General features: G+C 41.2%; 2 protein-coding genes across 3 annotated transcripts in view; one reads left to right on the plus strand and one right to left on the minus strand.

The window, feature by feature from the left end:
• Positions 1-14,874, plus strand: part of KCTD20 (potassium channel tetramerization domain containing 20) — a 33,115-nt gene extending 18,241 nt beyond the window's left edge. For both annotated transcript variants that reach the window (XM_045543613.1, XM_045543612.1), the window contains 6 exons: positions 1,745-2,018; positions 5,681-5,783; positions 6,140-6,260; positions 7,345-7,542; positions 9,534-9,644; positions 10,932-14,874. In XM_045543613.1, the coding sequence (XP_045399569.1) occupies positions 1,745-2,018; positions 5,681-5,783; positions 6,140-6,260; positions 7,345-7,542; positions 9,534-9,644; positions 10,932-11,224 (1,100 nt within the window). In that variant the 3' untranslated portion in view covers positions 11,225-14,874. The remainder of the gene's footprint in view (positions 1-1,744; positions 2,019-5,680; positions 5,784-6,139; positions 6,261-7,344; positions 7,543-9,533; positions 9,645-10,931) is intronic.
• Positions 14,875-17,798: 2,924 nt separating this feature from the next.
• STK38 (serine/threonine kinase 38) overlaps positions 17,799-24,865 on the minus strand; it is a 38,518-nt gene continuing 31,451 nt past the window's right edge. The window contains exons 10-14 of the mRNA XM_045543614.1: positions 22,836-22,953; positions 21,647-21,770; positions 21,372-21,467; positions 20,301-20,395; positions 17,799-19,810 (exon numbers count right to left, since the gene is read on the minus strand). Coding sequence (XP_045399570.1) covers positions 19,680-19,810; positions 20,301-20,395; positions 21,372-21,467; positions 21,647-21,770; positions 22,836-22,953 — 564 coding nt within the window. The 3' untranslated portion in view covers positions 17,799-19,679. The remainder of the gene's footprint in view (positions 19,811-20,300; positions 20,396-21,371; positions 21,468-21,646; positions 21,771-22,835; positions 22,954-24,865) is intronic.

The following is a 24,865-nucleotide window of genomic DNA, read 5'->3' on the forward strand; positions in this document are numbered from 1 at the left end:
GGCAGGAGGATCGCTGAAGCCCAGGAGTTTGAGGTTGCTGTGAGCTAGGCTGACGCCACAGCACTCACTCTAGCCTGGGCAACAAAGTGAGACTCTGTCTCAAAAAAAAAAAAAAAAAAAAGAAATCAGAATAAATAATTCCCAGAGGTCATGGGCAGTAATTATGTTCATGAATAATTATATACAAATTTTAAAAACACAAGGGGTGGGAGTGAGACATTCAGTTGCATCTAAAACATTTTATTTCTTTTAAAAAAGGGGGCTTGAAGAAAAGGTAGGAAAATGTTAACCAAACTTGCCAAATCTAGATGATGGGACATATGTAAAATGTTGAGTCTGTGCTTCCATATGCACTCAAATGTTTGTTTACAATATTTCATTAAAAAACTTTTTTTTTTGAGACAGAGTCTCACTCTGTTGCCCGGGCTAGAGTGAGTGCCGTGGCGTCAGCCTAGCTCACAGCAACCTCCAACTCCTGGGCTCAAGCGATCCTCCTGCCTCAGCCTCCCGAGTAGCTGGGACTACAGGCATGTGCCACCATGCCTGGCTAATTTTTTCTGTATATATTTTTAGTTGTCCATATAATTTCTTTCTATTTTTAGTAGAGACGGGGGTCTCGCTCTTGCTCAGGCTGGTCTCGAACTCCTGACCTCGAGTCATCCACCCGCCTCGGCTTCCCAGAGTGCTAGGATTACAGGCATGAGCCACCGCGCCCGGCCAAAAACTTTTTTTTTTTTTTTTTTTACATTAAATTAGACTACCTATTTGAAAGAACCCTCTGGTAATCTTTTTGTAAGTATTTACTTGTGATTGTCTCCTGTATACATCCAGATTTCATATATTAATATTTAGTTTTAAGCCTAATTTGTGTCATGCAGTATTGTATACTTTTAAGGGCTCTCAAGTCCTTAATTTCAGTTGATAATCAAAACAAAAAGCCCTGTGAAGTAGATGGAGTGAACATTGTTATCCTCGTTTTACAGATGATGGACTAGGTTTAGAAATATTAAATAAATTGCTTAAGAAAACAGCTTTTTGGTGATACTAGGATTCCTTGAAAGAATCCTAATGCCATTTGCACTGGAACTTTTCTGCTGAGAGTCAGACCTGCCTTTTTTAAAATTGTGTAGGTGATATTAGGATTCTCCTGTACATAGTGAAAATGTATTTGTGTGTGTGTGTGTGAGAATTTCTAGGAAGAATGGTATATTAGACAATCAGAGACTATCATCCTTTCTGGAAAATAAAATTTAAATACAGTTTTTGAAGAATATGAACAGTTTTGTTACACAGGCGTAGCTAGTTCCTTAACTAAGGCACAGGAGATACAAGAGTATTAGAGGTAGAAGTGAAACAAGTAAAAAGCGATTGCTTCTGTGAACCAACACTGGGGAGATGAGGGGAGTGGTGGGGGACTGCTGAGCTGCCACTTAAATTCTTCTCTATTTAATTTTTTTAACCACGTACATAGTTTACTTTAGAAATTTTAAATCTTTTATTTTCAAGTGTGGGTATTCCTGCCTTCATTCACCCACCCCCACCCCCACCCATACATGGAAAAAAGTTCAGGGAGATCCAGGATGAGTCTTGTTTCTTGTTTATTTCTTTTTTACTTGTTCTAGGGAAGATTTTTTGCCTACGAACACCTAAAAGCTTGGTTTTTTGTTTGTTTACTTATTGTTTTAAAGAAGACAGAGTGTATTTTGCTCTCAAGTTATTTTGGTTTGTTTGTATATTCTTTTAGACCTGTCACTTGACTACGCCTCTCCGCCAGCAAATCTGCAGTTCTCTCACATAATGCCACTTCCTGACGACATCAAAGGCTCTTGCTTCCAAAATGGGAATAAACGGAACCATGAACCCTTTATTGCTCCAGAAAGATTTGGAAACAGCAGCGTAGGCTTTGGCACTAACTCCCATTCCCAAGCGCTGGAGAAAGTGACGCTTCTTGTAGATGGCACACGTTTTGTTGTGAATCCACAAATTTTCACTGCTCATCCGGATACCATGTTGGGAAGGTAAGCAATGATAATTTTCTTTCAAATCCACTCTGTTCATTATAGATAGAAATATCTGCTGTTTATCTTGCATTAGCTGTGAGTATAAGAAGCATTGCATTGCCCATTTCCCCCCCTTCACTTTGTGAAAAAGGGAGGGCAAGCTAGTAAAAGCCTGATATGTGTTAGTGATTTGGGTGAGGGGGAGTGTACTTATTTCATTTGCAAAGCCAGTATGGTAAATGAGCCTCCACAAAAGGAAGTAAAATCTAGTTGAACTATAAAAAATAACCTGCTGAATCTCATTCCCTACTCCTCCATAAACTCACCGTAAAGTAATGTTTTTGGCTAGGCGCAGTGGCTCGAGCCTATAATCCCAGTGCTTTGGGAGATCAAGGTGGGAGGATAACTTGAGGCCAGGAGTTCATGACAACATAGCCTGGGCAACATAGCGAGACCCTATATCTATTTAAACAAAAAATTAGGGATGGTGGCGTGCACCTGTAGTCCTAGTTGCTCAGGAGGCTGAGGCAGGAGGATCACCTAACCCAGAGGTTGGAAGCTGCAGTGAGCTAAGATTGTGCCACTGTACTCCAGCCTGAGTGACAGAGCAAGACTCTGTCTTGAAAAAAAAAAAAAAAATCCAGCCAGGCGCGGTGGCTCACGCCTGTAATCCTAGCACTCTGGGAGGCCGAGGCGGGTGGATTGCTCGAGGTCAGGAGTTCGAGACCAGCCTGAGCGAGACCCCGTCTCTACTAAAAATAGAAATAAATTATCTGGCCAACTAAAAATATATATAGAAAAAATTAGCCGGGCATGGTGGCGCATGCCTGTAGTCCCAGCTGCTCGGGAGGCTGAGGCAGTAGGATCCCTTAAGCCCAGGAGTTTGAGGTTGCTTTGAGCTAGGCTGATGCCACGGCACTCACTCTAGCCCGGGCAACAAAGTGAGGTTCTGTCTCAAAAAAAAAAAAAAAATCAGGCCCGGCACAGTGGCTCATGCCTGTAATCGTAGCACTCAGGAGTTCGAAACCAGCCTGAGCAAGAGCAAGACCCCGTCTCTACTAATAAAAAAAAAGAAAGAAATTAGCTGGACAACTAAAAATATATAGAAAAAATTAGCCGGGCATGGTGGCGCATGCCTGTAGTCCCAGCTACTCGGGAGACTAAGGCAGGAGGATTGCTTGAGCCCAGGAGTTTGAGGTTGCTGTGAACTAGGCTGACGCCATGGCACTCTAGCCTGGGTGACAGACTAAGACTCTGCCTCAAAAAAAAAAATCTTTTCTGAGTTCCACAGGTCAAAGATGCTGGGGGGTAAGGTGAGACCTAGGTTTTGTTTTATTTTGTTTAAATAAAAAACAGAATTAGACAAACGTTCCACATGACACAAGAACAAAGCCATTTTACTGAAAACATTTTGCCCGCCATTTATTGCCAGTTTCATGCTTGGCAGTGGATGCTCTGCTGTTATTTTCTGATGCCTCCATTACTATTCAGTTTGCTTGAAATGGAATCTTTATATCTAGCTGTTTTGTTTTTCGTGTTTCATGTTGCTCTCTTTATTCTTCATGGTCTACTCTCTGTGCTGCTTCATTCAAACTTACTCTCCTCTCTCAGGCTCCAGCCCTCAGATTTTTGGAGTTAGAATTTTGGAAATGAAAATAGGTGCTAAGGAGGAGTACTGTCCAGGAAGGAGTCTTGGAGCTTGGGCTGGGAGTTAAGAGATTCTCTTTCCTGGGCAACCATAGACCTTAACCTGAGGAAGAGCAACTTGGGATGTGAAAATAACAATAATGATAGTGTGTTTGTAGGTTTGGCTTTTAAGGATTTTCATCTACTTTTATTTTGTTTAAAGATCTAACCTCAGGACTTTGGACAAATTTGAAATAAACTAGAAGTCAGAATGGATCATTCTATTACGCTGAATTCTAGGCTGAATGGAAGCCAGCTATTTAGATATGTGTATATTTGAAGTTATAAATTCACAACAAACTGTTCTTAACTACAACCAAACCTGTCTATATACAAACATCTAAAGTAAGATGAAAGTAGAACATTAAAACATTTTCCACATTGGCCCTGTATTTTATCAGGCTTGACTTCCTGCTCTTAGTTTCGGTATCTCCACCATTGCCTGCCTTCCCCACGCCCCAAAAAGGTGTTCCTGGGTGTAGGCTGGCTCTTTTAGGTATGTTGCCTTTGAAAGTAGCGAACAAGAGAAGAAAGGCAAGCATTTTCTGGGTAACAGATTCTCAGGTGACACTGGTTCTTTGAATCTAGGAATGAGTTGTCCCATGAAGAGGAGAGAGTCTGCTTCTTTATCCACGTGGTTCATTCGGCTGAGTAGGCCAAGGTCACAAATTCTGTGAGTTACTTAGGTTTGTTCTGTCTTGTGGCTGCCTGTCCTGTGGCTACATACAGTACTCATAAGCCTTGCCAGTGAGCTTACAGATGGGGCCACTAGTCACAAGCTGAGAGAATGAGAATGGATTAATGAAAATCCATGCCACTACTAAATAAACAGCTCAGCTCAAGTTCTACTGATGATAGAGGGGATTATATTTCCAACATGTTGTTCACTATTTTGATTCATAGCTCTCTCAGCTAGACTTCAACCAGTGTTCTAGGAAAAAAGTCAGCATTTTTTGGAGGCTACTTTTACCAGGATGGATTTCTTACGCATGGTGCAATGATTTGGAAAGCACGTGATATGGAATCATTTTTCGACCTCTGAAAAGCAGCCAGTTCAGGGTGGAGGATAACAGTTGTGAACAGCAGCACTTCCCAGCAGGTTAAGGAAGGAAATGGCAGTGAGCCCCCACCGGGAAATCGAATCAGGCTGGCTGAAGATAGCGACAGCCTGCCCTGTCCTTCATGCTGTCTTCCCATTCCACAGCTCATATGCAAAAGTACAGCAGCAGGAGAAGTCATGAGGTCAGTTAGACTGGAGGGGATCTGGCAGAAGGGAGGAAGGATGGGAGAGGTGAATAAGAAAAGTAAGCCCTCCTCCCTGTACCCTCATGACTTCTGAGTTCATGCCAAGAGCAGACCTGTCTCTCTGAAACGTGTCAAACTGCAGATGAACCTAATGCTTATTAGGCTTTTCTACTTGACCTGAAAGTACCATTGTCAAAGTTACTCCTTAGATGGAATAAGGCCATTTTTTCCAGAGCTCCACTATTAAGACATACCAGGAAAAGGAAAGTATTAACATAGCCTAAAATACACATTCATCTGTCAGATTAGATGCTGAAAAGCAACACTCAGAAATATTGAGGAATGGCATACTGGATAGGTCACTGTTGGTAGAGGAGGGAAAGGAATAGGAATGGTTAGGAGCAGAGATGCTGTCTTCTTGAGTTGTCATGTTTTCCAGTGGCCGCCTCTGCAGTTGCTGTTTTACTGCATTTGCTGCCAAAGAAACTCACTACAGATGAAGCTGTAGACTTGCTGCTTCATTTCTCTTTGCACACAAATGTTTAAAGCAATTGCTATCTTTTCCTTTCTGAAGGGAGTTTCCTAAGACTTGAGTTGTCTTATAGGCATTAGGTCCCAGTGCTGTGTTTCTATCTTACACTATAAGAGAGTGGAATGGAGTCTTCCAGAATGAGGTGAAGAGGGGAGAAGTCTCACTGGTGAAGAATCCTGCCTGGAGAAGGTAACATTGCTGCCTGGTTGTCTTTCAGGATGTTTGGGCCAGGAAGAGAGTACAACTTCACGCGGCCCAATGAGAAGGGAGAATATGAAATTGCCGAAGGAATCAGCGCAACAGTATTTCGCACCGTGCTGGTATGTAGAAAGAAGCCTTTTTTGTTACATCCTCTTCCCCGGGGACATGCATGGTCAATAGCCTTGAGAATTCCATCAACTACGTTATTGACTTTAGGGTCTGTGGTTTCCAGTTGTTTCTTTGTCCTCTTTATGCCTGTAACTTTTAAGTCTGTCCTGCTTGTGTGAGCTCAGTTACCACGTCTGATTAAACATGTCAGGATAGTCAGGAGCCGCTTTGCCATCTAGTGAATCATTCAACTTGGTGATAATTGCAGTAACCCATTGCTTTAACAGAACCAAGAATGAATAGGGATAATGAAGTAATTTTTTATCTTGTTCTTTGCCTACATATCTTCTTCCTAATCTGTTTACAGGACTATTACAAAACTGGTATCATTAATTGTCCTGATGGCATCTCTATCCCAGACCTTAGAGATACATGTGATTATCTCTGCATTAATTTTGACTTCAACACTATCCGATGTCAGGACCTGAGTAAGTACAGGAGCAGCTGCCATCTGCACTAGAGTTGCTGAACTTTGAGTTTGGTGGAAATAACTGATATTTTTTATTACTAAACAAGAGTTTTGAGTGTGGGTTGAAAATTATCTACAGAGGCAAAAATGTGATACTAATTAACCTGTTCCCTTTCTTGCTTCAAAGCACTATGAGGAAATGGAATAAACAAAGGAAAACAGGTAGTAGGTTCTAAGTCTAGCTTATCAGTGAGTGTCCAAGTTTACTGCTCCTCTCTTGGGACCTTGGTGTCTCAACGCTAACAGACAAGGATACTGATTGTCCAGCATGAGGAAAGGCTCACTAATAAAGTCAAACAGCATAGATTGGTTGGGGGGTTCTTACCATTATTTTTATCATTATTAATTAACTTAGTGTTTTCTAAGTGCTTTATAGATGTGGACTTGCTTAAACCTCGTAAGTTAACCCTAAAAGATGGGCGATAACCTCAACTAACAAATGAGAAGACTGAGAAATTAAGTTTGTTCAAAGCTAAGCATTAAAGCTAAGATTAGAACTAGTCAGATTGTCTGACTACAAACTCCATGCTCTTATAATTACCCAGGCTTCCTGAAATTATTTAAAGATTTATTCTTTGAATTTAATGATGCATTTCCCTGCATGTTACATAAAGACCTCTGGACTTGTGATTTCTATACTGGGTCTAGTACACACTTAGAGTAAGTGTTTTGGTGTCACTAAAACTCATATTATTCCTCTACGGTAGTACTTTAACTCCATGAAATAAGGGTCCAGAGTGTGGTTCCATCTCTTGTAGAATTAACATCTATGATCTGACACTGTATGTCCAACAGAACCTCAATTGATCAGAATGCTCAGGGATTATTAAACATGAGTAATTGAAGAGTGATAGAATATGAAAGACGAATTAACAAGGTCAGTGTAATTATCACCTTTGGCAGGAAATAATCTCTTTCCCTTTAAATGTGCCACTTCTCTGGACCTTATTAATGATAACAGCCATTACTTCATCAATATTCTTCACTCCAGTAATATTTGCATTTGGACAGATAGCATGCTTATCTGCGTTTTCTCTCCCCAGGTGCTTTACTACATGAACTGTCTAACGATGGTGCTCATAAGCAGTTTGATCACTACCTCGAAGAGCTGATCTTGCCCATCATGGTGGGCTGTGCCAAGAAAGGGGAGCGAGAGTGCCACATCGTTGTGCTGACAGATGAGGATTCTGTGGACTGGGATGAAGACCATCCCCCACCCATGGGGGAGGAATATTCCCAAAGTAGGAGCTTCCTGCATGGTGTAGATATTTTCAGCAAGAAACATGCTGCCCAGAGTAGCAGCTAGATCTTAGAACCAATATGAGTATTGGTTCCATGATGTGCACATTCACCTGGATGATAAACCCCTAGTAATGCAGGTCTAACTTTCATGCTGGGGAATATAGTGAATTTTGTTAAACCGTCCACTCCTATCCCTGCTATCTAGTACTGTGTCAAAACTGAGGCAGCACGTTAAATGGTTTGTCATTCTTCTTTTCATTCATTTCATTTTTAAATCCTTTTGAATTGGTAATAATTCAAAATTCAAAAAGTATAAAAGGATATATATATTAAGAAATTTTGTTCCCACCCCGCCCCATCTCCCGTTTTCCTCTTCAGTTTATTTTATATCCTTCCAAGTATATTCAATGCACATACATAAACAGTTTTCCCCCTTTTTTTTGAAATGATACTGTATTATACAGACTATTCTGTACCCTTTCTTACATAAAAATTTTCCATATTCTTTTTTATGGTTGCATAGTATTCTGTTACACAAATGTGCCATCATTGATTTAACCAGCTCTGTTGTTGGACATGTAAGCTATAAATTATAAATGATACTGTAGTGAATATCCTTTTTTTTTTTTTGAGACAGAGTCTCACTCTATTGCCCGAGCTAGAGTGCTGTAGCGTCAGCCTAGCTCACAGCAACCTCAAACTCCTGGGCTTAAGCCATCCTACTGCCTCAGCCTCCCGAGTAGCTGGGACTACAGGCATGCGCCACCATGCCCGGCTAATTTTTTCTATATATTTTTAGTTGTCCAGCTAACTTCTTTCTATTTTTAGTAGAGATGGGGGTCTTGCTCTTGCTCAGGGTGGTCTCGAACTCCTGACCTCTAGCAATCCACCCACCTCGGCCGGCCCAGAGTGCTAGGATTACAGGCGTGAGCTACCGCGCCCAGCCTGAATATCCTTTTAAACACAATCTTTTCATGTATGTATATGTCTCTACAGAATGTATCAAAAGCTTTGTGCCTTTATAATTTTGATAGATGTTGCCAAATTATCCTCCATAAAGATTATACCAATCTATACTCACAAAACAATATATGGCAAGTTTGTTTCCCACACTGTCTCCAAAACAGTGTTTTAAAAACTTGCTGTGGCATCAGCCTAGCTCATAGCAACCTCAAACTCCTGGGCTCAAGCAATCCTCCTGCCTCAGCCTCCCGAGTAGCTGGGAATACAGGCACGTACCACCATGCCCAACTAATTTTTTCTATTTTTAGTAGAGTTAGGGTCTTGCTCTTGCTCAGGATGGTCTTGAACTCCTGACCTCAAGTGATCCTACCATCTCAGCCTCCCAGAGTGCTAGGATTACAGGCATTTGCCATGGCACCTGGCATGTTTTAAAAACTTTTATCTTTACTACTTTCTTAGTAGGTTAAAAAAAAAACTGTATCTCATGATCAGCATCAGTTTTAATTTGCATTTCTCATTTCATTAGTGAGGCTGAACATCTTTTTAATTTTTAAGAACCATTCTAATTTCTGTTAACACTGTTGTGCCTTTTGCCTAATACAAAATTGGATTATTAGTCTTTTACTTAGTGATTTGCTCTCTATTTGTGACAGCTCTTTCTACATATTATATTAAGGAAATTAGCCCTTTGTAATATGAGTTGCAAATATTTTCCCCATTTGGTTTCTTTTTAGCTTTGTTAAATAGTGGTTTGGGCTATGCAGAGATATTATTTCTGTATAGTCATCAATTTTTCTTTTATGGCTTCTAGGTTTTATGTCATACCCAGAAAGGCCTTTTCTCCTCTAAGATTATAAAATTTCTCTTATGGTTTATGTATTATTTAACATTTAACCTTTGATCCATCTGGATTATTTTGACATGAGAGGTCAAGTGTACCTTCTGTTAGTTTGATTCTGTTAGCTTATCTCCCTCCTATTACCAAGGTCTTCACACCATGATTAATCCTAAATTTTTTCTTTTTCAGTTCTTTATAGCTCCAAGCTCTACAGATTCTTCAAATATATCGAGAATCGGGATGTTGCAAAAACAGTGTTAAAGGAACGGGGCCTGAAAAACATTCGCATTGGAATTGAAGGTAAAAAAAAAAAAAAAAACCCCAGTGAGTGTTCAGGTTGCATGCTTATGAAGCACATTGGAAATTCAGCTTCCAGAGGGCTAGAGAGTAGACATACATGAAAATCACATTCCTACTCAAATGTGAAGGATTCCTATTTTTGTTTTTATTTTATTTCCTTTTTATTTTTATCTCCAGTTGAAAATGCTTTAAAACAACCACAGGCTTAGGTTCAAGCTTACTACTTCCAGGATAAAGAGCAGTGAAGGCAGAGGATGCTGGTGGACAGACGCAGCAGGGCTTGTGGGCTCACCAAGTGGTAGGATCATTCTGCCAACACTCTTTGTGAGGATGTTTCTGGGATCTGGAAGAGTCATTCTGAAAAATACAGCTTGAGGACTCAAAATTTAAGATTATTCCATACCTTTGAAGAATGTCTGGATATATGACAGAACTACTTTAAGTGATCTTGAGCAACGGCTCCCAACCTGTGGTCCCCATGGGAGGGCCCCAGAGACTGATTCTTGGAGAGTGCTGGAGCCATCCTGGTCTCTCCTCCATGGATCTTTGACTCTTGTGCTTCACTACTCTTGCTGCCTCACTTCTGCCCACAGAACCCATCAAACCTTCAGTGTCTGACTTAGACTGAAATTTAAAGTGGGAGGAAAATTTTGAGATTATCTGTTAAACCTCCTTCCCCTATATCTTTTCTTATCTCTTGGGAAACCCTAAGGTTATAGTAAATAGGGATCAGAACCTTCTTCCATACATCTGATGGATAACTGCCTCCTTCTGCCCGTAGCTTTGGAAGCTGTGTTGAATGAGATCTCTCCCATTTCCATGTGAGAGTCTTTTAGGTATTTTAGGCAGCATCCCTGTTTTTTCTTTAGGCTAAACATTCCACATTTCCTTAACTGTTTCTCATACAGTGTGCCCTCTAAGCAACAGAATTAAGAGGACTAGAGTAGCCATGTACTGGCAGAATTTTTGTCCTATGATAATTGTTGCCAGCGACTAAAGGTTCCTGAATTAGTAAAAGGCTTCTCTCCCCCTTCCATTAGCAGGGATAGAATTCTTGTTACTTCTCTTACATTAGTCCCTTCTGGGGACAAGACCTACTAACCTGAGCAGGAGGGAAGCGAGCATGAAGGTGGTTGGGGCTGGGAAAGCATGGGGCAGGGATTGGACACTTCTCATGTCGTTTTTCATGCTGTCTATAGATTTGGGAAAAAAATTGATGTGGTTAGGGAGGACACCAGAGTGAGCACAATCTGCCAATTATGAGAATGGCCTTTTTCTCTGCTTCAGGTTACCCTACCTGTAAAGAAAAAATTAAGAGAAGACCTGGTGGCCGGTCTGAAGTCATCTATAATTACGTACAACGCCCCTTTATCCAGATGTCATGGGAAAAGGAAGAAGGAAAGAGTCGCCATGTAGATTTCCAGTGTGTTCGAAGTAAATCCCTCACCAATCTGGTAGCTGCTGGTGAGGACGTCTTGGAAGACCAGGAGATATTAATGCATCACCCGCCCCAAGTGGATGAACTTGACCGGCTAAATGCCCCACTTTCTCAGATGGCTTCTAATGACTTTCAGGATTAGGCCAGCTGTGGGTCCACCCCTCATTGGAGCTCTTCTCAGTCTGGGAGGCCCACAGCCAGCCCTCCCCAGCCTCCCCAGGATTTGTCTCGCCCCAAGTAGGAGATATGCTTCTCCCCTATCCTTTTCCTTTCTCCCATAATTAACATGTGTCCTTTGCAGTAAGTCCGTGCCTCTGGCAGGGGATGAAGAAGTACTCACTGGTAATTACGCTACCAGCTTTGCAGCAGCCCTGGTAACTTGAAAATTTTGGATCTGGTGCTGTTCACTGAGTCTTTGCATAACTGCAAAAGCAGGAAAGGAAGTCAGGACTCCTGTTGCCCCATGTTTAGCAAAGCAGTCCTTGTCATTTATACTCTCTTCTTGGGTTTTGCTTGCTTTGTTTTATACCAGGCAAATTGCTTAGTAGCAAAGGGACCAAACTTAAAAGGAGACAATCTCTATCTTCTAAAAGCAGGCACTAATGAGATGCTCATTAGAGGTTATTGAAGATGCCATGCTTGGTGGCCTGTGCACTCAGATTGCATCTGGGGAGAACTAGACTGTCATTCAAAATGTCCAAAAGGAAATTCTTAAGAGCTTAATTCAGTTTTGTTTCTCATTAATGCAATGAACAATCCAAAACACACAGATTCCTTGGCAGGAAGGATAATGGAATAACAATGTTTATGAAACCTTTTTAGCTTTTAGGTTTTTGAGCCTAAACAAATTGATGATTCATTTGGAATGAAACTCACTACTCAAGTAGAAGAACCTCTCCAAATCAGACCAGTTGGATTATTGTGGCTTGGAATCTGGTATGAAAACATAGGTTTTGACACCCTTGGGCAGCATATTGCCCTGGGTGTGGCTGGGAGACCTTAAATATGGACTAAAGGCTTTCAAGATGAGGGCAGAAATTTCTCACAAGTGCTCAGTTTCTCAATAGAAAGACTTATAAGAGTTCCAGGGAGGAGGTATTTGGTGTGAAGCTGGGTGGGAAATGTCACCTGCACAGGCTCTGTCTTGGTGTAGGATTTTTCTATATATGTAATTTTCATACCATGAATTTTTTTTGAATATCAGTATATTTAAGTTTTTGAAATAGCCTAATAGCTGCTCATATACTGGGTAAGAAAATGATACTAATGTCAGCCCTAAAGAGTGGTTTGAAGGGAAATTAGGCCTAGTCATTTCATTTGATTTGTCAGCTCTGTTAACAGTGTGTGGTAAATGACAACCCCGATCACTGACTCCATGCCCACCTCCCTCTTCCTCTCTCTGTGGATGTTAATAGCAGAGCTAAATTTAGAGTCCAGAGCCAGATAAAAGTATTTTGGGATTATCTCTCACTTTGTAGTAGAAGTTGACCTTCCAATCACTCACCTGGGGTGTTTACTCATCACAAATTGTGAAGAGGTACATAGTTTCCATTAATTTCTTTGAAAATATGAACCAAGTTCATATGCTCACAGGTTGAGCATCTCTATCCAAAATGCCTGGGACCAGGAGTATTTTGGATTTCGGATTTTTTCAGTTTTTGGAATATTTACAGAGTACTTGCTGGTTGAACACTGCACATCTAAAAATCTTAAATGGTCCAAGGAGTATTTTTTTTGAACATCATGTTGGTACTGAAAAATTTTTGGATTTGAGAACATTTCTGATTTTGGATTTTTGGATTTGGGATACTCACCTGTGTAGGGCAAGCTACTTGATTCCATTTTTATGACGCCCTAGTTAAAATCCTCCAAAGATAAAAGTTAGATAGGTGTTCAAGACTCCTCTTTCCAGGCTTGAAGAACAAGAGTGTGCTTCTGTTCTCTGTGCATGTGACCAGCATCACAGCGGAAATCAAAGCTCTATTGCTTACTTGGAAAAACTAGTAGTAAGGGGTTAAACTGAGCCATCCTTTACCTAGAATTCTTCTGATAACCATTGGCATCCATTTGCAAGGCTGACGGCCACAGGGTCAAGGGTTAGGGTTATTTGTAGCCAGAAGAAACTTTTATTTCTGTGAAACTAATTGGCTCATATTTGAGGTCAGGTTTGGTCTTGACCTTACCAGCACCACATTCATACCCACTAGCAGTTGGCCAGCCCAGATAATTGTTAAATGGTGCTTCCTTTACGTTTCTCAGTGGATGTCCATGCCATTACAAAGGAAATTTGAATTATCTAATGTTTGTGTATTCTACTATACAGTTTATATATTGTTAACATTTAAATATAAACATGCCACAGCTAACACTTTAAAACTAATTAGTCCTTGCTTAGGTAAAAAGCCAGATATGAAAGTATGGCATATATTTAACTCTTTGTTCTATGTATTCAATTTCCTCAGGCTTTTAAGAACTAGGTCTTTTCCCCCAAATTGGGTTAACATGCATCTGGCCTCAACCCATGGGGTGTGAGTAAGCTGGAAATCTGTGAAGGTGTATCTGCTGTTGTTACCGGGTGGTAGTGACTAAAGGAGAGGCTGGAACCACGGGTTCCCTCTGGTGGAGAGGAAGTTTCCTCTGCACCCCTCTCACTCCGCTCCCCCAAGGTGGAGCTCAGCTTCACTGTAATTTGGTGGCTCCTCCCAGCCAATCCTGCTCTATTCCAGGGTCAGGACATTTTACAATGGCAGGACCTCTCAGTCCTCACAGGAACAAGAGCTGGGCTTTGGTCATCCCCTTCAGAGTCAGTTGCTGGCCAGATGGGCAAGAGGCCTTTCTCTCTAATAAAAAAAAGGTAGAACTCGGGTTTGGTGTTTTTTCTAAGTGCCTAAATAAGTAAGCCAGGCTGTTTATACAGAAACATTTTCATAAGAAAATGGTTTTAGCTAGAGTATCTTAGAGCATCTCAGCAAGCCAAGATGAACCTGAATTTGAGGTTTAGAATCTTGAGTTTGTGTCTGCATCATATCATGTATAGTTGATAGGAAACATTTGCCATTGAGGAGCTGGAGAGATGGCAAGGGGACCATGCTAAAATGTGTCAGGTTATTTAATGGTTTCTCCTAAGTGGAGGAAAGACACTGAAAGTGACAGCAAAAAGGGAAGGAAGACAGCCCTTACCTCACCCCGCCCCCATCATCCCCTTCCTCCCTTCCAAAAAATAAAAAAAGGGAAGGAAGACGGAAAGTAGCTGGATTAACTGCACAATATTCAGTAGCCAATATAATTTAAACTAAATCCCAAGAGAACTGTGGGATATCTAATGTACACGTCTATAAAAAAATACTGTGGAATAAGCCCAGGAAGTATAGATGTATTTGCAAGTGGTGTCCCAAAGCATCCTTCTTTAAGTAAAACAAATATTCAGACCACAGGCTTTAATTCATATGCAGATTTCTTAAAAATCAAGTGTCAACAGAAAGTTAAAAATCAAGGATTTTTAGTAATATATACAATGCCACTTCTTGCCATCATTTTGAAATTATTAAAATGGGCGGGCGTAGTGAGCTCAGAAAGCAAACCTAATGCCTTCGTGGAAGATGGAGCCACATTTGTGTTCTGGGTGGGATCACCTCTGCAGGAGAACATTACATTTTCTCCTCAAGGCAAAATGCTTGTAGGTTTTGCCTCTTTAATTTGTATTTACTTTTAAATTGCACTTGTTCACCTACCAGTGTTTACGAAATCCTATATTTGGGATGCTTTTTCTATAATAAAATATTATCATTTCTGTGTCTGTGTTGTTTTTTTAGCAGAAAATAAAATTGGAAATCAAGATGTTAAAAGGGACTTAAAGGGGTGGCACCCAGACTGCCCAGAGCAAACCTCTTCCTTTCCTAAAGGAGACATGGAGCTTGCCCAGAGCTTGCATGTGCTTTTCCCACCCTGATTATTTCTTTATAACTCACAGGTTCCAGAGCCCTTAATGGTCTGCCTTCTCTTGAGTTCCTGGTTGACTTGTATTTGAGACCCCTTGAACACTTAAATCCAACTAAGCAGGACCCCACAAGGCCAAACATAAAATTGAAAGATAAGGGGATCCATGAACTTCTGTGTTCTAGTTTTGGTTTAAAGCGAGAAACGATGGCAGAAATGAAAGGCAGGTGGAGTCCAGGCAGGTACCTCAGAAACACTGCTAGAATGGATGGCCATGCCCTTAAATTATGCATGTTTACTCATGGGAGCCATGTACAAAGGTGCTAAGGTTTCTGGCTTGGACGTCTGGGCAGACTGAGCTAGAAAAAAGGGTATAGGAGCAAGAGTAGCTCCATTTGGATAGCTTTAGTTTGAGCCTATAGGGAGGCCTTTCAGGTGACAGTGTCTAGTAGGTACCTGGTTACGTGGGATTTAGAGTTCTGGGAAGGGGTCTAGGTAGATTGGTAAACAGGTCTTTGAAAACCTCACCACAAAAGTGGTAGCTGAAGTCACCATATGGGGATGGTCACCAAGAGATCACGTGAGTGGAAAGAGCAAAGGCATGGCTCTGAGGAGCACCAACATTTAAGTGGTGGGCAGAGGGATCATTAAAAAAGGAGTCAGAGGCTGGGCACAGTGGCTCATCCCTGTAATCCTAGCAGTTTGGGAGGCCAAGACAGGAGAATTGCTAGAGGCCAGGAATTTGAGACCAGCCTGAATAACACAGCAAGACCCCCAACTCTATAAAAAAAATAGAAAAATTAGCCGGGCATGGTGGCGCATGCCTGTAGTCCCAGCTACTCGAGAGGCTGAGGCAGGAGATCACTTGAGCCCAGGAGTTTGCGGTTGCTGTGAGCTATGATATCACTGCACTCTAGCCTGGGCAACAGAATGAGACTGTCTCAAAAAAAAAAAAAAAAGAAGTCATGTGGGAGGAAGAGTTTAAAACAAAAAAAGGTTAACTGTGAGTGCAACAGGTTGATCAAATAAGATGAGGACTAAAGGGAACCCAATGGATACAGCAGAACATCAGTGACGAGGAATGATAATTAATACCAGCATGTTTTATACATGGGATGATTAATACTAACATGGTTCACATATGGGATAAACCAGACTGGCGTGGGTTGAAGGAGGAGAGGGAAAATGAGGAAGTAACAAAAGTGACTGTGGTGTCCTGCCATTCTTCACAAAGTAATGCTTATTCACAGCTCCATGCCTCTTCCACAGCACAAGACCATACCTACCACCTCCAAAATCCTGGAGTGCTCACTTCTTTCCCTTCTGCCAAATCACTGCTACTTAAATGCAAACACCTGGGAAGCTTCCCTAAGCTACTCAGTTTGGGCTGGCTTGTCAGCACTCACACCGACACTAATGTAATCACATTAAGTTGATGCTGCAATCTGTTAAGCCACTTGGTGGGAATTCTCTACCCAAACTGATCTGCAAGTCAGAACCATGGTGCGCTCCCTATTGCATCCCCAGAGTTCCTGGGTATTGAGTTCTGCACATTATGGATGCTTAAATGTTTGGGCAAGATGTTTTCCTCTGAAGATGCGTCAAAAAGCATCACAGAGGCTGTTTTTAACTCAGTGTTGGCACTGATAGATTATTCCAGGGAAATGTATGCTGTGTAAGAAATGAAATATCATTCAGTGTGTCCTGTTGAGTTCAATTAAAAGCACCATTTGGGTTACATAGAGGCCCAGGACAAACAGGACAAGGTGATGCCAAAAATACACTTTCCAAGGAAATGATTCTGAGAAAAAGCATTAGCAACTGATGGCAGAGGACTCCTATTAGATCACATAAATGAGATTTTAAATTAGCAGCCTGTTATTCAGAACCTGAATATTAATCCTGAATGAACTCATCTGAATCTTACTTTTGAAAGTAATTCTAAAAAAAAAAAAAGTACTAAATAAAATTGTGATGCATTCATGAATCAAAAGGAGACTGACTGACATCAGTGTTTAGTTTCATTTTCATATACAGTAAAGTTTATTATTTTCTAACTCCCCCCATGAGAGTAGAAAACAGAATTATCTATGAACAGGATCAACACTGAGCCAGTGTTTTCCCAACATGTTTCTTGGGATCCATAAAAGACATGACCCATTCTGGCTGCATTTAGCTTCCCTCTGCCTGCAGGTTCTACTCTAAGCAGTCTTCATCCCTCTGTTCTCAACTCTTTCCAAGGCTCCCTTCCCTACCAGAAAAGGGGCTAGCAAGTGGGACATGCAGGACTCCTCCTGTACACATCTCAGAGACTGAACCCTGCTCTGGTGCACATGGAGAGCTCAGAAATCCCATCCTGTGATTTCAGGGGATTTCTAGTTGAACCCCAGGCTGGAAAAAATGGGGCTGTAAACAGCTGTGTAAAAGGTCCACCAGTTGACAGCACTTTGTCAGGTGTCCCTGGCCTCACTGCGAGTGGGGAACCAATGTCCTATAATGCTGCACCAGGTAGAAAAAAGTATGTGCAGTGGGGCAACAGTCATTTCATCTGGACACCAATTCAGAAGACTAGCTCCCTGGGAACAAAAACATCAGTCCCAGCTTCCCTGGGACAGAAAGCACTTTGCATGGAGATGGTAATGCAGTTTTGAAATTTAACATTTTAAATTAGATATTCTGAAAATATATGGACAAACGGGTTACAAAGGAAGCCACCAGCACTCTGCCTCTTTGAATTACAAGCCACGTTTGCTTTAAAACACATCACAGATTTCCACTACTGTTTTTACACAGTTTATTCAGAAGTTTCAAAGTTAAAATGTGGGCATTTTCCCCTAAAACAAACCATTCGCTACCACTCCCCAACACAAACTCTCCCACTCACTGCTCTCTTCACTCCTCTCTACCCGCACTTACCCCACACACTCTTGCAGAACACATGGGGCTCAAGGCCCCAACTATTTGGTAATACAAAGAGACCAAAGTTACACAAAAGAATTTCATTTACTTCCTTTTCACTAACAGGCTATGAATGAAAATTGGGGGGCAAACACATCACCTTCATCCAGAGTTAAGACTTCCCTAACCTTCCTTTTAGTTCCTCTAAGATGTTAAAACCCAAAGCCGTTTCACTTACGACTGTAACTCTGATACTCGATTTTTCTCTTCTCAATGGCTACACTAGGACATACTTTCCTTTCCAAGCTGATATTCACAACCACAGACTGGCAAAGAGCAGTTTCCCAGTTGTAGCTTGGCCATGACGGCCATGATGCTCTGCAACAGGCAGTTACCACACAGGTGCAAATGATGCTTTAGATTTACCAAAACTTTAAAAAAAAAAAAAGTAATAATGCATTAATAGGAAGCCTCCATATTTTTCTGACAAAATTCCTCTAAAGGTAGTGGCAGCTGTGAAAAAGAAGGCACTTTGTGCTAAAATTCAGAGGGTCTCTCATGAGAGAACACCACAGTGGAGTGGCCCGGTCAGCAGGCGACCCTTTAGGGTGAGGGGGAGTACCCCCCAGGAAGGCATCTGCAAAGGAAAACTTGTAATCATGATTCCAAGGCAAAATGGCTACTTAAAGTTGGGAGAGAAGGAATACCAAAAGAGAAGACAAAACACGGTTGCACCAAGGATTGAGGAGTGAACTCTACAAGGACTTGACTTGTCAGCTGGCACCGCACTTTCTGTTGGGTTGGTTCCTTCACCACTTCCAGGAGGTTCTGGAGACCTTGCAGGAGCAGCACCTTAGTCAAGAGGGTTCCTCCTTTCTATGTTCCCAGGAATAAATTGAATTCCTGTTGGTAGCACTTGCAGGTATTGCTGGTCCACGGCAGCATCTGTTTTAGGATTTTCTGGTAACAGCCGTGAAAAGAAAGTCAGGGTTTTCCACATGATCTGGGATCCCTTGGCAATGCCCAGTGGCTTTTTTGGGCCTTCTTAGCAACAATGGGTCAAGGTGGTATCCCCCACCACCATGGGCACTCAGAAAAGCAGCATGAGTATTTCAGATAGGTGGGAGGGAGGAGATAAATCAATGGATTGAGGGTCTTTATCTTAGTACCATAAATAAAGTGCACCATGAATGGAGGCTGTAAAAAGCCACTTGCCCGAGGCCGAGGTATGGGGACAAGTTACCATCACCACCCCTAAGGGTGGTGGATCATTTCCCTCAGCCAGAATGCTGGCTGCTGAGACTTTCATTATTGCTTTATTTCCTTAGTGGAACTGTTAGCTACAAAGAAAAAAAAATACTTGGTGGGCTTGGCTGACGGTGTGTCACATCAAGGAATTGGCTGACATCCGATGAGTATACATTACAATCTCAACAATGTTGGATGATGGCTGTATTTCCCCTTTATTCTGATGAACTTAGGAAAAATTGTTTTTAAAACACCTATCAAATTGGCTCATGATGCTTCTGAAGAAGCAGGACAGCTGTTTGTGGCTGATGTAGTAGAAATGGTTGTCTTTGTTCTATAGGTTTTCAGATGCATTATGGAAGAAAATCCTCTTACTATCATATTTCAGGAGACTTTACTATGACATATTGGTGGGTTCCATAAACTTCTTGGAAGCTCTTTCAGAAGAGTATGAGAAGAAAACCATGATGTTGTATAAAGAACTCTGCTCCATTTAGGATTCCGTGACAAGGGCACTATTTTGCTGCTTTCATGTAGGAAGGTATTGCCCCCCTCGCAGTCAGGCCCTCAAAGCGCTTGTACGTGTAATTGATGAAGACCCAGTCTTTGTTCTTGTAGTCAGTTTCAGGGTGATTACTTGTGGCCACTGGGAAAGAAATAGATGTGAGAGCTGATTCACTGCCTTACCTCTACTGGCCGACCCACAGTACTCAAGACATGATACTGAACATACCACGGTTTCCATTTGGGAAAGGTTATTTTTCACTTTGCAAATTTTCTACATTCACTTGCCTGTGTTCTTTGACCCTCATATTTCTTCACAAATATTTTTAAAGTTTTATTCTCCCATTCCTGTCATTTCAGGTTACCTAACCTTTAATTTAATAAATCACAAAATAACAGATTTTTGTGGCTTCCTCACAAAAGCCAGCTCAGCAGTCTAAACATGGGAGTTGACACTCGTTTCCATTCAGCAAGGTTTCACCACTACCCCGCAGTAGCACTGGAAAAATACTTACAAAGAACCTAAAGAAGTTCCTCTCCATGTTCTCTACCCTGATTTGTAACATCACCCCAAAACTGGGGGGAAATTAATGTGCTTATAAAGCAGTGGGAGGCAATGCTGGTGATATTACCTGTTGGCTTAAGAATATCAGATTCTGGAAACTCATCGAAGTTTGACGTATCATCAATGCTTTTGATTTCGATAGATATTGCAGCAGGTCTCTCTCTGCCAAGAATACATATGCCATTAGTAATCATGTGGATCATACTAATCAAGTCTTTCTCCAAAAAAGACCCCTGGTCAGACATGAGAAGACTATTCACTGGCAGGCAGCATTTATTTTCTCTGAAAAGCTTGTAAACACTGACCAACCAAGTCAACTGACTGCATCCAAATAAATTAGGAGGAAAAATATCATTCATATCCATAAAGAAAGACAGGAATAATAAGGAATAACTAAAATCTAAAGTTAATGTACTACCCTCAATGGCCTATCCTGTCCACTAAAAATGGAAACTGAACCCCTAAGTGTCCCCCTCCTGTAGGGTTCTGCCCTTCTTCCCCTGGAGGTGCCAATGAGTGGGGTGGCTAAAAAAGTGGCAAAAAGGAGGAAAAGGTAAAAATCACCAGGATGTAAATCAGAACACAATTATAAAATAAATGAAAGCGTCTTCACCTTCTGTTTAACACCCAAGGAATGCTGAGTAAGGAGGTCTGGACTGCAGCGGGCAGTGCAGGCTCTCATGGCCGTCAGCAGCACTCTGCCACCCCCACCAGGACAATTTCCACATCCTTTCCCTGTCCACTTCCCTTCCCCCAATCCTTCCTCCACTCTTTTCTCCCTTCTCTATCTCCAGGGAGAACCTCTACCCTGGGCAAGGACAGTCCTGCTGGTGGCCCCAAGAGGTTGCTGAGTTCTAGGTAAAAGCAAGGGCAACATGCTTCTCAGATGCTTCCTTCACCACGGAACCCAAAGTTCACTCACTTTTGCAAATAACTTCTGGGTTCAATGTATCCCCTGGCACACAGCTGACAAGAAGGCCAACTTATCTTCACCATGAATGAAAATCAGGAAAAGACCCTAAATTTCTAAGAAGCTCTCTTCCCTTAACTTGGTTTGCCAATGACGGTTCTTTCAAATAAGTATTAAGCAAACTATAGACTTTTTGAAATAATTCTAAAAGTTTTTATAGGAGTATACCTGATATGTTCCCAGTCAACACCTTCAAAAAAAGAGTTACTTTTGATTTCCTCAACTCCAGAGGCTCCAATTCTATGTTCCCACTCACAGCAGAATCTGGAAAAGACAGAGGCCTTTCAGCACACTTCAAGCAATCTCTTCAGAAAAAGGAAAGGAATAACCTTTCTCTATTTTTTTTTCAAGAGAGAAATGGGAGGAAACAGGCAGATATAGGAGATAATGATTCACTCATGTCAAAAAGCCTGGGCAGGAGCTGGAGGGATGTTCTCTAATACCTCAAAATTAGATCCTTGGCTTTCTCAGAGATGGGAACTTCTGGAGGAAAAGTCAAAGTTTCTTTCCAGTTCATCACCTTCTTATATGTCTCTTGGGGAGTCTCAGAACAGAAAGGTGGGTAGCCTGTAACAAAAAAGGAACTTCGGAGCTTTTACACCCCAGAACTTTGAATCTAAGATTATGCTCCCTAGTATGACTCTGTATGTCTTTAAGGACTACTGGATACTTCTGTATATCCATCCCCCCATGGCATGGGCAGGATTTCTACTCATCCTAGAAAACATCTGGACCAATTTTTCATTTTCCCCCAAATTCCTAAACCCAAAGTTAAGTTGTACCTCTGGTACCGATAGGAAGCCAGCTAGTAGTTGGGAAAAGAAAGGAGGGGACAAGTAGAGTTGCAGGTGTGGGAATCACCATGCCCAAGAAATGAGGAAATCAAAGGATGCAACACTACCACTAAGAAACAACTCCATTCCAGGAAAGCCTTACATGGGTAAAGTGCCAAACAAGTTGAATAAGAAAAAAACACTTAAGTTTTAAAAGTGACCACTATGCCTTTTTTAGAGAACTGCAGGCAAGAGGATAAACATTCACCCTATTACCCCATCTGCCCTCCACACACAGGGTATGCACACCTACCTCCACAGGCATCCTTCCAATGTTCTCAAAGACAACACAGCCAGACAGACTCACTTGGGACCACCACAGATATACTCCCTGTCCTACTGTTCACTGGCACACGGCCACCCCCACAGATGTGTCCCCTAAATACAGAGACATACCAACCCAATAGAAGAGGGAGAATCCAGTGGGTTCCATGCTTTGAAGGCTTTGACAGAGGAAGGGGGTAGCAAATTAGAAGCAAAGAGTGAGAGAAGCAATGCCCAGTTAAAACACTCTGCATACAATGGATGTTTAATAAATGCTAGTAATTAAAAGAGCTGCTAGATGGACAGCATGAAAATGTAAAAGGAAGAAAATGATAAATGATCAGCAAAGCAACCACAGGATGCCAGTAAGCCCAAGAATACAGTGGGATACATTTGATTGAAAGAGCTATCTAGGAAACTTCACTTTGAAGGGGGGAAAAGTGCTTAGATCACCCCCTACTGAAAGAGAGTCTAATATTAATGCAGAAGTCTTTCTTGGATGCACAAAAAAGTCCTCTGAAAGCATGCAACTTACCAATGAGCATCTCATACATGATCACCCCAAGCGACCACCAATCACAGAGCTTGTTGTACCCGGTCTGCATGAACACCTCAGGAGCAATGTAGTCAGGAGTGCCTACTGTGGAAAAGGCCTGAAACATGGACCACACATCAGGGAGGCCCAGCCAGGCAGGAGGGTGCCCAGAGTTCTGTTCTAGAGACCAAAGGCTACAAGCACCACCTGGAGCTACCCCCAAAGTAAATAAGCAGGACTGCCCAGTAGCTTAATGGCAAGCTTGATTTGCCAAAGCACTTTCCAAAATGAACAATAAAGCTTTGTTAATGAGGTGAGAGAGGCTTCCTAAACACATCCAAAGCCCATAATTCACTAGGTCAAAGTTATCTCTACCATAACTAGTACCATAATTTGGTACTGAGCCCCAATAAATACCAGGCTCTGTACTTCTTAATATGCGTATGAGCCTATTTAATCCCAAAAAAACTTCTCTAAGAAGGACCTTATTAGCCCAACTTTAAAGATAAAATAGACAAAATTTGATGCCCAAAATGGCTTTGCCCAAGGCCTCAGAACTAATTAAGTGGCAGAGCCCAGTCTGGAAGTTAATTTTGCTCCAAATCATCCCTCCTTCCACTATATATATTCTTTGATTTGAGAAAATCATAAAGGGAAGTTTTATTATCAAAAGCTATCCCATTAGTCAAATGTTTCTAAATGTCTATTTATCAAACTTCATCATTTCTGTAAATAGTTCTTAGAGGAACACTTTTTAAGTTCCAGTATTTTACTCTAATATACCGGGACTGCAAAATACTAGGAGAAAGTACAGTCAAATCCTTAAAATGTGCTTAACATTTGAGGGCTTAGCATGTGCAAGGCACTAATATAGGTGCTTTAAATGTTATAAAACTTTTAAAATTAAAAATTATAGCTGTGTTGTCTTTTAAAATATTATGAAATATTATAAACATACAGGAAAAAACAGATAATACAACACATATATACCCATTACCCACATTAAAGAGGTTAATAATCTGCTATATTTGTCTCGGACCATTTGTCTTTTTGAAAGAAACAGAACTGTAAAAACAATTAAAGCTCTGCCCAATATATCTCCTTTCCGCCTTCCCCACTGAAGTAAAAACTACCCTGAAATTGCTGTGTTCTTATATAAGTATGCTCATAATTAACACAGTATTACTTTTTGTATATTTAAACTTTTAATAAAGGGTTTCATACCAAACTGCATTATTCTTCAATGCTACAACTTGCTTTTTTTACTCAACATTCGGTTTTGACATTTATTCATGGAGCTCTAGTTCACTCATTTTTCTATGTCATTGTATAAATAAATCATAATTGTTTTAATCCATTCTTCTGTAAATGAACACTTACGTTACTTCCAATGTTTCTCTATGGCAACGCCTGAATAAACATTCTTGTAATACCTCCTTGGGCACTGTGTAAGAATTTCTCTAGGGTATAGACTCATAATAGTAATGCTGGGTCCTGGGTTATGAGCATTGCAACTTAATAAGCTATCCTCCGACTGTCCTCCAAAGTGGTTAGTCCTATTTATACTGGCCCAGTAGGGACGAACTCCTGGTGTTCTACATCTTACCAAGACTTGGCTTTGTCGGAATTTTACATTTTTACCAATCTGATAAATATGAAATGAAATCTCATTGTGTTTTATTTTTTAGTTTTTTCCTCTTAGAGATGGAGTCTTGCCATGTTGCCCAGGCTGGAGTGTAGTTGCTAGGTGATCTTCAATCTTCTGGCCCTAGCCAACTGAGTAGCTGGGACTAACTAAAGGGGCCCACCACAGTACCTGGCTGGGATCTCTTTGTTTTAATTTACATTTCCCTTACTTCCAGCAAGGCTGAGCATATATTCTAATTAGGCATCCTGGTCTTTTTTTTCTGTGAATTCCTGTTCAGATCCTTTGCCCACTGGTTTCTGCAGTTGTGTTGTCTTTTTTCTTATTGATTCATAGGAATGCTTTATGAATTCAGGGTATTAAACCTTTAAAGTTTTGCATATTG

The sequence above is a fragment of the Lemur catta genome, chromosome 2 (genome assembly GCF_020740605.2).
Source record: "Lemur catta isolate mLemCat1 chromosome 2, mLemCat1.pri, whole genome shotgun sequence".
Taxonomy (NCBI): Eukaryota; Metazoa; Chordata; class Mammalia; order Primates; family Lemuridae; genus Lemur; species Lemur catta.